This window comes from Borostomias antarcticus (assembly GCF_949987555.1).
Source record: "Borostomias antarcticus genome assembly, chromosome: 12".
NCBI classification, from domain to species: domain Eukaryota; kingdom Metazoa; phylum Chordata; class Actinopteri; order Stomiiformes; family Stomiidae; genus Borostomias; species Borostomias antarcticus.
The window spans coordinates 10,151,498-10,162,971 of record NC_140245.1 but is presented as its reverse complement, the minus strand read 5'-3'; the positions used below and the strand labels follow the sequence as shown (position 1 = coordinate 10,162,971).

The 11,474-nt window shown below is 44.7% G+C and overlaps 1 protein-coding gene and 1 long non-coding RNA gene across 2 annotated transcripts in view; one reads left to right on the top strand and one right to left on the bottom strand.

The window, feature by feature from the left end:
* Window positions 1-1,958: 1,958 nt before the first annotated feature.
* On the bottom strand, window positions 1,959-3,802 carry LOC311316036. Its single transcript, XR_014630691.1, has 3 exons — window positions 3,661-3,802; window positions 3,371-3,512; window positions 1,959-2,056 (listed from the first exon to the last, which is right to left on the bottom strand). It is a non-coding gene; the product is annotated as an uncharacterized lncRNA (long non-coding RNA).
* Window positions 3,671-11,474, top strand: part of LOC311316035 (partitioning defective 3 homolog) — a gene marked incomplete at its 3' end in the record, with an annotated part of 169,352 nt that continues 161,548 nt past the window's right edge. Inside the window, exon 1 of the mRNA XM_084446776.1 lies at window positions 3,671-3,852. Coding sequence (XP_084302902.1) covers window positions 3,733-3,852 — 120 coding nt within the window. The 5' untranslated portion in view covers window positions 3,671-3,732. The remainder of the gene's footprint in view (window positions 3,853-11,474) is intronic.

Sequence of the window (11,474 nt, the reverse complement as noted above, 5' to 3'; positions counted from 1 at the left end):
TGTCAACTGTAGATGCTCTACCCTAGTCCCCTGATCACTACAGCCAAGTAAACACACCTAAAGATCATACTGAATATGGTGCCATGTGGTATTATGGTAATATGGTATTTATGCTTAAAGAACAGGTGGATTCAGTATCACAGCCCAATGTGTGTGTGTGTGTGTGTGTGTGTGTGTGTGTGTGTGTGTGTGTGTGTGTGTGCGCACGCTCACAAGCTTATGCACGATAGCAGAGGCAACAGTTGGCCTCCAGACCAAAGTCACAAGATGCCCATTAAACACTGCCATATAGCTTGGCATCTGTCACCAACAGAGCAAATTTGTTTGTGTGTGTGTGTGAGAGAGAGACTTGTGGGGGTAGAAAGGAGTGTCCAGATGGCCAATCTCCAGCAGTGGCAGGGGGGCATTAAGGGGCACACAGGGCAGACAGCGGGGGGCAACATGACCCACACTGGACATGTCTTTACCAGGAAATTAGAGCCAATGACGGATTGAACAGTTTACCTGATGCACATAGGTACCGGAGAGGTGCATCCTGGGATCTCCGGCAGGTCAGTTGATAGCTGAAAGTCCTGCTGACGTACTCAGAAGTGGATTCTGCTATAGGCCTACTTTATAGGTTTCAATGCATATGCAGCATACAGATATGCTAGTATTGTTGTTTGAACATAAAATATAATTGCTGACTTTTTAGAAAAAGCTTGGGCTAAAAGAAAGATGGTACTCTATTGTACACATGAGCCTCAGCCTTAAATAGTAGTAATAATAGTAATAGACTAAGTGTTTATTGTAAAGGGAATGTATTGTTTATGGTAATGGTACTGGAACTGCTGAAATGTTGTATTGTATCATTGTCTTGGGATTGGCCACGTGTGTAAATAAAATAAATCGTAAAAAATAAAATAAATCATTCATCATTCATTCATATAGGTTTCAAATGAAAGGGGACCCAGATCACTAAGAGGCCTCCTCTGGCATAAGCAAGTCTAAGAGACACATAGTGTTCACCATAAACACTACGAAAAGATGAGTTGATGATTTCACCCTATTTTGATATATACCACATCTTCATGGAGATTTTCTCTATTCGGTAGGCCCCAATTGTAATAAATATGGGATTCATGTGCTTCCAAGTCCAGGCCTTGATACACTGTACTTGCTTACTTAGGCCTTGTCATGCCAAGTGTCACATAAGCTCAACAAGGTCTGCTGGTATATCAGTGCATCACTCTGAACCTGATAAGCACTATATTCCAATGTGACCAGTCATGGTGAATGATAGCAGGAGGAGTGAGTTAGGTTATGGTGTCATCTGCTGAAACAAATGTCTATGCATGCTACATCTCCACAGCCAGTGTGTGGCTCCTGTTGTTGATCCATATTTTGACTCCCCTGAGAGGAATATCAAATAATGTAGCCTAGTCTTCATTGTTTCGTCTGTGAGGACTGGGCCTTCATAGTTGACAAGCAGTACCGTAGAGATTAGATGTACAGTAGATCACCCAAGGCCCTGGTTAAATTGTGTTTTCTATGCTGTAGATGTCAAGCCCCTTAATCACACTAAACCCACGGGCGCTCCTCTGTGGGGATCGTTCTGGAATGGGATTGTTGTTTGAACTTGCCCACAAGATGGAATCTACCCTCATGTTAAAAAAAAGAAGAAGTTTTAATCCAGCCAATGTTTCCAACTCCCCTTGGCTCTTGTGCTTGTCTCGTGTTTTGTCAAATTGTTGTAATCACACTTAAAGCGGTACATCCCAGATATAAATTATAATGGTAGTACTGTTTTGTTTTATTGGGAGTTTTTATTTGAAAATGGTGCCCAGAGATGAATCACAATTTAAAATGTCTATTGCCACACAGAGCTATAATCATTGTTGAATGAGAACTTTTCAAAATGTAGCCAATTAAAACATGTTTTAAATCCTGTGAGGGTGTAATGTGTTTGTAAAGTTTTAGCTGTTTAGTTTTCATATTCTCCACAAGATGTCAGCCCTGGATCAAGTTTGACAGGAGCGCCTTGCTTTCAGGTGTTGCCTCGAAATTCTTCTTATTCCTGTGAAAATGTAAGGCAAGGCATGGCAAGTTTATCTGTATAGCACATTTCAGCAACAAGGCAATTCAAAGTGCTTTATATGTGACATTAAAAGCAACAAGACAAAGTGCAAGAAACACATAAAAATCATATAAAACGAAATGCAAAAAATAACATTTAAAACAAAATGCAGGAAAAATAAAATACAGGAATAAAAGTTACAGTGCAGTGTATGAATTAATAATTATTTGATTTAATAAAAAGCAGCGGTGAAAAGAAAAGTCTTCAGTCTTGATTTAAAAGAACTGAAGAGTTGCAGCCAACTCTCAAGTCATAGAAGTCATAGACGTCAGTGATGATGATTAGCCTGGTCTTAATGGTCTAGTCTAAAAGTTGCACAAATTAACTGCTGTTAACAATATCAATCAGCTGACTGGGTCTAAGGATAGCTTCACACACTGACCCTAACCATACATAACCATACTCCTGGCCTGTATGTCATTTTTTGAAACACTCAGCTACAACCTCAGGCCATTGGGCAGCAGTAATAGTGGTTGACCCCAGTTGAGTCAAAATACACTATTTTAAATATCCCCAATCACATGCATGTTAGCTTGAGTCTGCCTGGGGGGTCAAGAGGGTGGGTTTTGCATATTTTGGAAAAGCCCCTTGGTTCCTCTGTGCTGGATAAGAGTAATATGCACAGAAAAGTAAATAACAAGTATTTCAGATAGCATGTCGACCCAGGTGTGTGTATGACACATGCTCTGCGGTCCAACGGAGAGATACTGTACAGACTCAAGTACAGCAGCACATGCCTGCTGACAGCCGCGAGCCGCTCACCTCGCACGCCACCGAAGGGTTCTCATACGCAGCCATGTTCCAAGGAACTCGCTCTGTGTGCCAACCAGCCTGCCTGCAGGGCAGCTGCTCAAAGGGCTTCACAGATGGATCAGCTCTGGTTTTCATTGGGGCTTGGTTTCAGGCTTTTGGGGCTGGGCTGAATAATGTATCAAAATAGCATAGAGCAGGTGGAGACCAAGGCTTTGTGGCCTAAGCATGTGCTTCACGGTGTTATGCCGTGAAACCAAGATAGATATCCATGTTTGATCGTGTATGGTTTAGTCATGGTGGGCTACTGCTGTAAATTGTGCCAGAGTTGGGCCAGGCCAACTTTAGAGTCGGGGATTCACTCTCTGCAGCTCCAACTAAGAACCACTTATGTGTCCACTGGAACACCTTTCTTCCTCTTTCTCTCTCTCTCTCCACTTCAATGGGATTGATCTATCTAATGAATATATCTGACAACAAAGAAATATTTTCATCATTACTCACTCAATATCGCATCTGGAAGCGGCGCGCGTGACACATCTCAAACAAATCAGAGATTTAGGGGCTCAGAAGCTGCAGTTCCAGACTCGACCACCGCGGGGAGACTGTTTTCCAGCCTGGCGCCTTTCCTGGTCATACTCTAGAGCTAACGCAGTGAGGGAAGAGAGGGGGACAAAACAGGTGGTCACAAAGCACATATAACAATGTCGTCCCTGGAGAAAAGGTGAACGATCTGTATGTCCGATCTCTTTTTAAGCATACAAGATTGAAGGACCAAAGAAAAATTAATGTACCTGCCGTCGCTGAAAGGGAGCCTTCATCCTTGGTTTTACTCCGAATCTGGCGAAGATCTCGGATACTAAACCATGAAAGTGACTGTGTGTTTTGGGAGGACTCGGGTGGTGGTACCGTGTGGAGATGGAAATATTAAGGTTCATACACTTATCCAGCAGGCTGTCATGCGGTACAAAAAGGCTATTGCCAAGGTAAGTCCCTGTCACTTTATCCTGCAGCTTTTTGTTCCAACCTTCCAAAACGCTGGAAACAATGTTGCAATGCCTGGATGGTGCCTCGCAATATGGCGCAAACTTGTTATACGTGAAAAGAAAAGCGAAGTCCATCTACATTTGATCAGATCCAGCTGACTACGATAAACTTCGGCTTAAGCGTGGATAGTTTTCCATTTGGTTGCCTCGGTTTGTAATCTAAGCATGCACCGCCTTTCTATCGACGGTCGTGCTCTGTTTGTAAACCCACAAAACTTCCTTGCGGAGTCCACCGTGCTCCTGCCAGTGGATCAACAGGGATAGGGCGACTTGTATAAACCCGTAGCCTACTTTCAGGAACAGAATTGAAACGTGTCCCAATATGTATCCCACTTAGAATGTGCTCTAGCAAACATGTGTAACCTAAACTTGTTAGAGAGCAATCCGATTTCATTTGAAATCCTCCTTATTAAAGTTGCAAACAGTACACGGTTAGCATTAGTAGTTAGCAGTAGCAAGCTAAGGACTGCGCTCTAGGTTTTGAAAACGGGGGAGTTGAAACTAAAACAAAGCGTCGAGTTTGGTTGACGCGATTTCGTTGTAGTGGGCTGTAGTAGTCTAATATTCAATCGTTTCCCTGAAATCTATCGACCGGCACAGGAGTTCCTTTCTTTGTTCCATTGCTAATTAGCCTATTATGGCAGCCAGTAGGGTATAGTTTGCTTGCTAAGAGGCTACCAGTCAATGAAGGCTAATGCAATCTCCAGCCTCGCAATGAGTCTAGCCTAGGCTACTAATGGAATTGCAAGTGCGACAATGGTGTAACATTGAAACCTTTGAATTCTTTCCCGCATTTGCACTATACATTTGCACCATACTTTCGTAGCCAAGCCGAAACGTTGGAAGACAGATTGAGCCTCAGGCTTTCTGGGCGCAATAGGCCCTGGAGGAGAGAGGAGGAAACTGCAGCATATGCTGGGTTAGGTTACACTAACGGTTGATCTTTAATAGTGACAGGAATTTGATGACATGGCTTAATAACTACTGGAAACGGTCATTGCAAGAAACCTTAGATTAGCTGAGGTGTTCTTAGGTTGGTTTTCCCATACTCTCTGCCAAGGATGTTTCCCTAGTAAAGGTGTGTGTGTGGGTATGTGCATGCCTGTCTGGTGTGTGTGTGTGTGTGTTTTGCGTCTGTGTATTTAGTATGTAGCCTTTGATTTCAGGACACTCAACCATATTCACATAAGTGTTCTGTCCATCTACAGTAAGTCACATCATGAAATAATAATTCATTTTTATCTAAATAAAGCACTTTTCATTGTGAGACAATCTCAAAGTGCTGAAATTATTTGAAAATGCTTATTCTCACAGTTGTTCGATTAACTTTACATGTATGTTTAAAAGACCACGACGAGCTTTCATGAATAAGTTATGCTAGGTGACAAGGCGGCTTTTTGTTTTAATGATGGCAACCGAGTGATGACATGAGGTGTGTCCTTTCAATTATTCAGCGAGCGTTGACAGTGCTGTAGAATATTCTTACCCTGCAGTCAAGAGGAAGGTCTAGACCTACGTGTTTGCCTTTGGTAGCCTTCATGGTCACAATACACTTTACACTGTATAATGTGCCTTATTGTGCTGCCATTTTGTGCTTTTTTGTGCCTATAATGTGCCTTTGTTGTGTGTATTGTGTGCATTGGTGCAGCAAAGGAATTTCACCTCAGGGATCAATAAAGTGGATATCCATCCATCCACCCACTATAGTGTTTGTGCTCAAAATTTATTCAATGTCAACACGCTGTGTTACTGTTGTGATTTGAAACATCACACGTTGGTTTTGGGTCGTAGATGAGGTTAAATGGACCCCTCTCACCTCCACTGTCCAGAGTAGAAATGTGTGTAGGCCTACATGACATGTTTGGTTGGCTGTAAAGATGGACACAGTCAGTCATGTAAAACCATTTCCATTCCCGCTTTGTCTCTGCTTGAGATGATTAGCCAGAATAAAATACAGGAATAAAATAGCAGATGTGATGTCCATCTATAAGTTCTGTGATTAGTGCGTCATCACCCATCTGACCACCCTCTAATGCAGCTTCCTGGGGGTGTTGGTTTCGACACGCAGGGCTGTTCACACGGAGCAGGACGGTCTGGGGGTCTGGGGAGCAGTGTAGAGGCCCTGGGGAGCAGCGTAGAGGCCCTGGGGAGCAGCATAGAGGCCCTGGGGAGCAGCGTAGAGGCCCTGGGGAGCAGTGTAGAGGCCCTGGGGAGCAGCGTAGAGCACCGCCAGTGAATCGGTCCTCTGTGGTGGAAAAGAGGACCAAAATCAAACGCTCGTTATGCATGCACGGTGCTTTAATCTAAAAAAAACAAAAAACAGGAGTCCTTGTGAACTTCTCACCCACAACAAAAACGACCTTGAGAAGAAACACGCCGGTCGTTTAGTCATTTTGTCTCCTTTTTCATGGCTCCTCACCCAGTCCGTTTCAGCTGGAGAGCTTTTTGAATTTGTTTGCCAGGGAGCATGTGACAAAGTCTCTGGTCGTGGGTGTTGTGTCAAGATGGGACAACCCAACTTAATAGAGGCCCACATTTAGTTTTGGGTGTTCCCCTGTGCTGTTCTTGGACCCCTCTGCTGACGTCCCCTGTCATTAGGGAGGAATGCAAAGTGCACACAGAGAAACACCAGTCAGAGTAATCTCCACTCTGGAATGAACAACACCAGAGAAACGCCAGGGTCAAAGTCATCTCCACTCTGGAATTAACAACACCAGAGAAACGCCAGGGTCAGTCATCTCCACAACAACACCAGAGCGACTGGAAGAGAAGGAGAGAAACACTTAGTCCTGGTGTTGACAGGATGGCACCAAGGCTGAGCAGAAGGAAAACCTGTCTTATTGTTCACAGCGCCTCTAGTTCCTGCTCTGACGATCCCCAACACGATTCGTCGGATACGTTGGGTGGAATTTGGCAGTGCAAATATGACATGAGTCATTGTGGAGTCCTGTGGAGTAGGAAATGTTTGACAAAATGGGATTTCCAAAGTGCAATGTGTCCCATCAGCTCTATGCATGAAAAATATGGACCAGAGTGTGAGGGGAGCTTCACTCCCGCTCAAATTTCATTTCACACCACCAAGAAATATTAACCTGAAGTTTGAGTTGTTAAAATATGTGGTAAAATATATTATATATGTTTAATATAATTGGTAAAATCATGTGTTTAAGATAATTAAGATGCTTCAAAATATAACGCATCTTTTTCACTCTTTTTTTTGGAGGGTGGAACGGTGTGTGATGGCGCGGGGGTAGATCTGGGTGAGCAGGGGGCAGTTTTGAGGAGTATGATGGCGCGGGGGTAGATCTGGGTGAGCAGGGGGCAGTTTTGAGGGGTGTGATGGCGCGGGGATAGATCTTGGTGAGCAGGGGGCAGTTTTGAGGTGTGTGATGACGCGGGGGTGAATCTGGGTGAGCAGGGGACAGTTTTGAGCGGTGTGCGATGGCGCGGGGGTAGACCTGGGTGAGCGGTGTGTGATGGCGCGGGGGTAGACCTGGGTGGGCGGGGGGCAGTTTTGAGCAGAGCAGCAGGGGGTCTCTCTGAGTGGGAGGGCAGAGCTAAAGACGGCCCCGTGAGCACCGAGCGGGATTCTGACCCATCAACTCTGCTCACATGCTCTGATCTGGACAAGTGGCCTTTCTGTTGACCAACCACATTTGTGTGTTTGTGTGTGCGTGCATGTGCATGTGTGCGCGTGGTGCAAAGATGTATACAAAATCCAGATCCTGGGGCGACACTAGGCTATCTAAAATTAAGTGCTAGTTTGCCTGGATGACCTTTCGACCCAGGTCTGATGACACCAGAACTGATAGCCTGGGCGGGTCTCTCCTCTCTAAGTTGGTGCTTTCTTCTGGGGAGAGAACCCACAACCATTGCGTCAATAGTATACATGTCCATTATCTCCTGACAGGCGTGACACAGTCTACCCGCTGGAAAACAATGGCAGCAGGTGTCCACGCTCCTGGGACCGTTACTGAATTTGTCACAGTAGGTCAGTGAGTGGAGTGTGCCGGGTGGCAGGGGACTTTTCAGGCCATACACTGCACCATCCTGTCACCATTTAGGTGTGCATCCAGTGGAAATGTGCTGTCATCTTGTCCATTATTATTTAACACGATTCTCAGGATCAAGCTTTGTCAAGTCTTGCAATACGTTGGAATTCGACTGATGTTTATCTCCAGTTTAAGCTTAAACCAATGTCTTAAGCTTGCCTTGAGATATCATCAACTTAATTTAGCAAGCAATTATTTTAATTAGTGTGAAATACATCCTTCTATAGATCTATAGATGCCTACGGATGATTGTGTGTGTGTGTGTGTGTGTGTGTGTGTGTGTGTGTGTGTGTGTAACTGAGACAGCTGTTGCTTGTCATGCGATGTAATGAATATTAACTCAGGCTACTGTGTTCACACCACATAGTGCATCCCATCCCAAAAAGAAATGCCTCCCCTCCCTTAACATGCAATCATCAACTGAGACAAACCTGTTCCAAGACACTCAACCCGATACAGGAGCAGCTCTTCGCTCACCATATCAGTATTATATACTGAACATACTGAGTTATGAGCCTCCAGAATGTGGCACCTTCTGGATTTGATCCTCATGTTATCAGCCTGCATCAGCCAGTGGCTACAGCTTCAAAACGAGCACAATGCTGGATTAAGAGCTTGTGTGTTGATCCCTCTAGCCAGGGACTGTGCCCTTGGCCACAGGCCGCTACTGAGAAGGCCGGCGCTGAAGCATGACTTTGGGTCCTTAGCCTAAGTTAGCTGAGTTGTTTCCCTCACACCAGAGAGGTCGCATGGAGGAAAGAGGCTGTGGGAGTGTCTGATTTTAATTCCTGCCTGATTTTAATTCTTTGCGCAGTTACTTTTGTCTTGTCGATGAGGCTCGCAGTTGACAAGCAGTCAGGCTTCAAAGAGAATAATCTTATTGTTGAGAAACAGGAAAATGTCTTGTCAGTTTTCCCCAGAGGCAGTAGAACACGGCTTGTAATCTAGGCTACTCGTCTTTACGCTCTGAGCGATACTGTTACCAGAATCATGTTTTTCAGAGTTTGGTTTAGGCAACTTTAACCACCCTCCCACAGGAATTATTTACATTTAAGCAGTCAGTTTTGTCATACTGGTGTGTTTTTCTTTGTTCAAATCATTGAAGTTGACGTGTAAATGAAAGCGCCACCAGGCCATTAGTGCTCTCTGAAAGAAGGCTGACATTAGCGGACCTGAAACCGCTGCTTAGTTCACCTAATAGAGAAGGGAGGTGAAGTGATATGAACTGATGTGTTGGGCAGAAGCCCTGGCCAAGATCTGGAGTTGAGTATCGTTGTGATACCTGTAATAGCATGTTATACAACGGTTAGTTCTGGTTCTTGATTCTGATTGGCTAGAAGCCGTGTTAAAATACTTTATAACACACACCTGGGACCGCATATCATTCCATTTTCAGTATTAACGGGCCTCCCATTTGATCCAATGCATTGTAGGTTTTGTTGTTGCTTGGCAACCATTTTGTTAGGGGAACTATTTTGCTCGGCGGAATTAAGGGAACGATGCTTCGTTTTGAATAAATGTTAATATTTTACGTTGCTGTGTGTTTATTTTACACTAATAGCTGTAGTAACCGTTGTATAAAAGCAATAAACCACTCGAGGCCGTGTGTTATAGTGATTTTATAACAGCTCCGCTTCGCGTCGTGCCTAACAACGCCCCCTAGCTGTTATAAAATCACTAACACGGTCTCTCGTGGTTTATTGCTTAATTTCAAATCAACGTGTGGATTTTATCCGTAAGATTATGGTAAATGTGTTTTGAGTATGCACCGTCAAAACAAAGAAATGTCCACTTTCCGAAGCCAAGGATGTGCACTGCGAACACGCCCCTTAACCAGCAACATGTCCAGCTGCAGACGTCATCAAACAGGACCCTTAACCAGCAACAAACCAGCAACATGTTACACTTCAGACAACTAATCCTTCATATTAAGCCGCTCAGCGCGGTTGTGAACTGGAAAGAAGGCTTTTCGGAGCTACATACGAGTGTCCTGTAGGGATCCCCAGTGAATGGGAGTCTAAATCATAACATTTCATGACACCAGAGTGTTTAAGTGGCTTACAGAGCACTGTACAAACATGACTTGATTCCCCTGGCTGGGAGCCAGTCAGCTGAGTGTTGGCACCCCCAACAATGCAAAGCTAAGCCTGGCTACATATGGTCCTGCTTGGCCTATGAAGGGGTTACTCTCATGAAGAACAAAGTTGGTCAATGAGTGGCATATCTCTTTGATTCATGTTCATTTCGGGATGATGAGTCACTGACACATAAAAAATAAATAAAGAGAAAAAAAAAAGCCTTTGATGTCTGTGTTTCGGGTCGACATTTTGGAGGTGAAGTCATATTTTTCCTCTGGAGCTTGAAACCAGGTCTTCTTCCATAAACAGAGGAAGCGACGGAGTGTAAACGGTTGAGGGGAAAGCAGGGAAAGGAAGAAAGCATTTATTATTGGAGCTTTTCTCTGAATCTCCGCCTGCTTCGCGCAGGGTTTTATCACAGCCTTCGTCCTCCCAAGGCGTCTGGGAGAACTTTCTCCTGGGCGGAGGGGTGGCTCATAGGGTGGCTTCAGCTGCTTAGACGACCCGTTTATTTATGAGCCAGAGTCTTTTTAGCCGTGTCCACAGAAGTGTGTTTGAGGCAAACCCAGGGTGTGTTCCTCAAACTGGTGGTCTTTATGGCCCACCCCGGTAAACATGGCGGACGAGTGGAGAATACAGCCTTTGTAGAAGACATTCTGACTGCGTTTCAAATTATTTTTTTGCTCGGAAGGAACAATGGTACTGAAGAGGAAAAAGACTAAAGCTTACAAAAAGAACCTTGAAACCATGATAAAAAACTGGTGAAAAATAAATTCATCAGCTTTTTTTGTGTCTTGCTGACTCATTGAGGCAGACGTGCCCTCATTAGTGTCCAAATGTAGCATTCGTGTCCAAGGTCACGTTCTGTCTGCTTTGTATACTTTTGTAGGTTATTGATATTGGACAACGGGCAGACGTGCTTGGAGTCAGTCTAAACGTCTTCATCTGGAAGGAGAAATGTGAGCTCAGGTTGAGTGCTCTCCCGATCACTGTGGTTCAAGCCGCAATAGCATTCAAATAGTTCCTGTTCATTTCGTCGCATTGGAATCAGCCAAGTATAACTGGACAGCAGTCAGTGTTCTACCAGCTTACAGCACAAACGTGGTGGCTTGACCTTGTTCCAGTCACAAATGTTTCAGCGCTTTTCTCGTTCTAAAGTCAGAATCTTTGTGACTCTCCTTCTCTGAGAGTCTTGTGTTGTTTGAATGCTGGGTTCAAGAACGGTTTGGTCTCCCATCGCTGCTGTGAATGAGCGCTTGTACCCCTAGGCAGGCTCTTAAGCCGGCCTTGTTCAGAGCTGCTCCGGCCTGGGTCTGGCCTGGGTCTGGCCTGAACCACGGCCCTCTGAAATGTCAGGGACCGTGTGTGACACACCCTGAGCACAGCCAGAGGATTGTCCCAGTGGAATGCACTGGCCATTGAATAAACATCT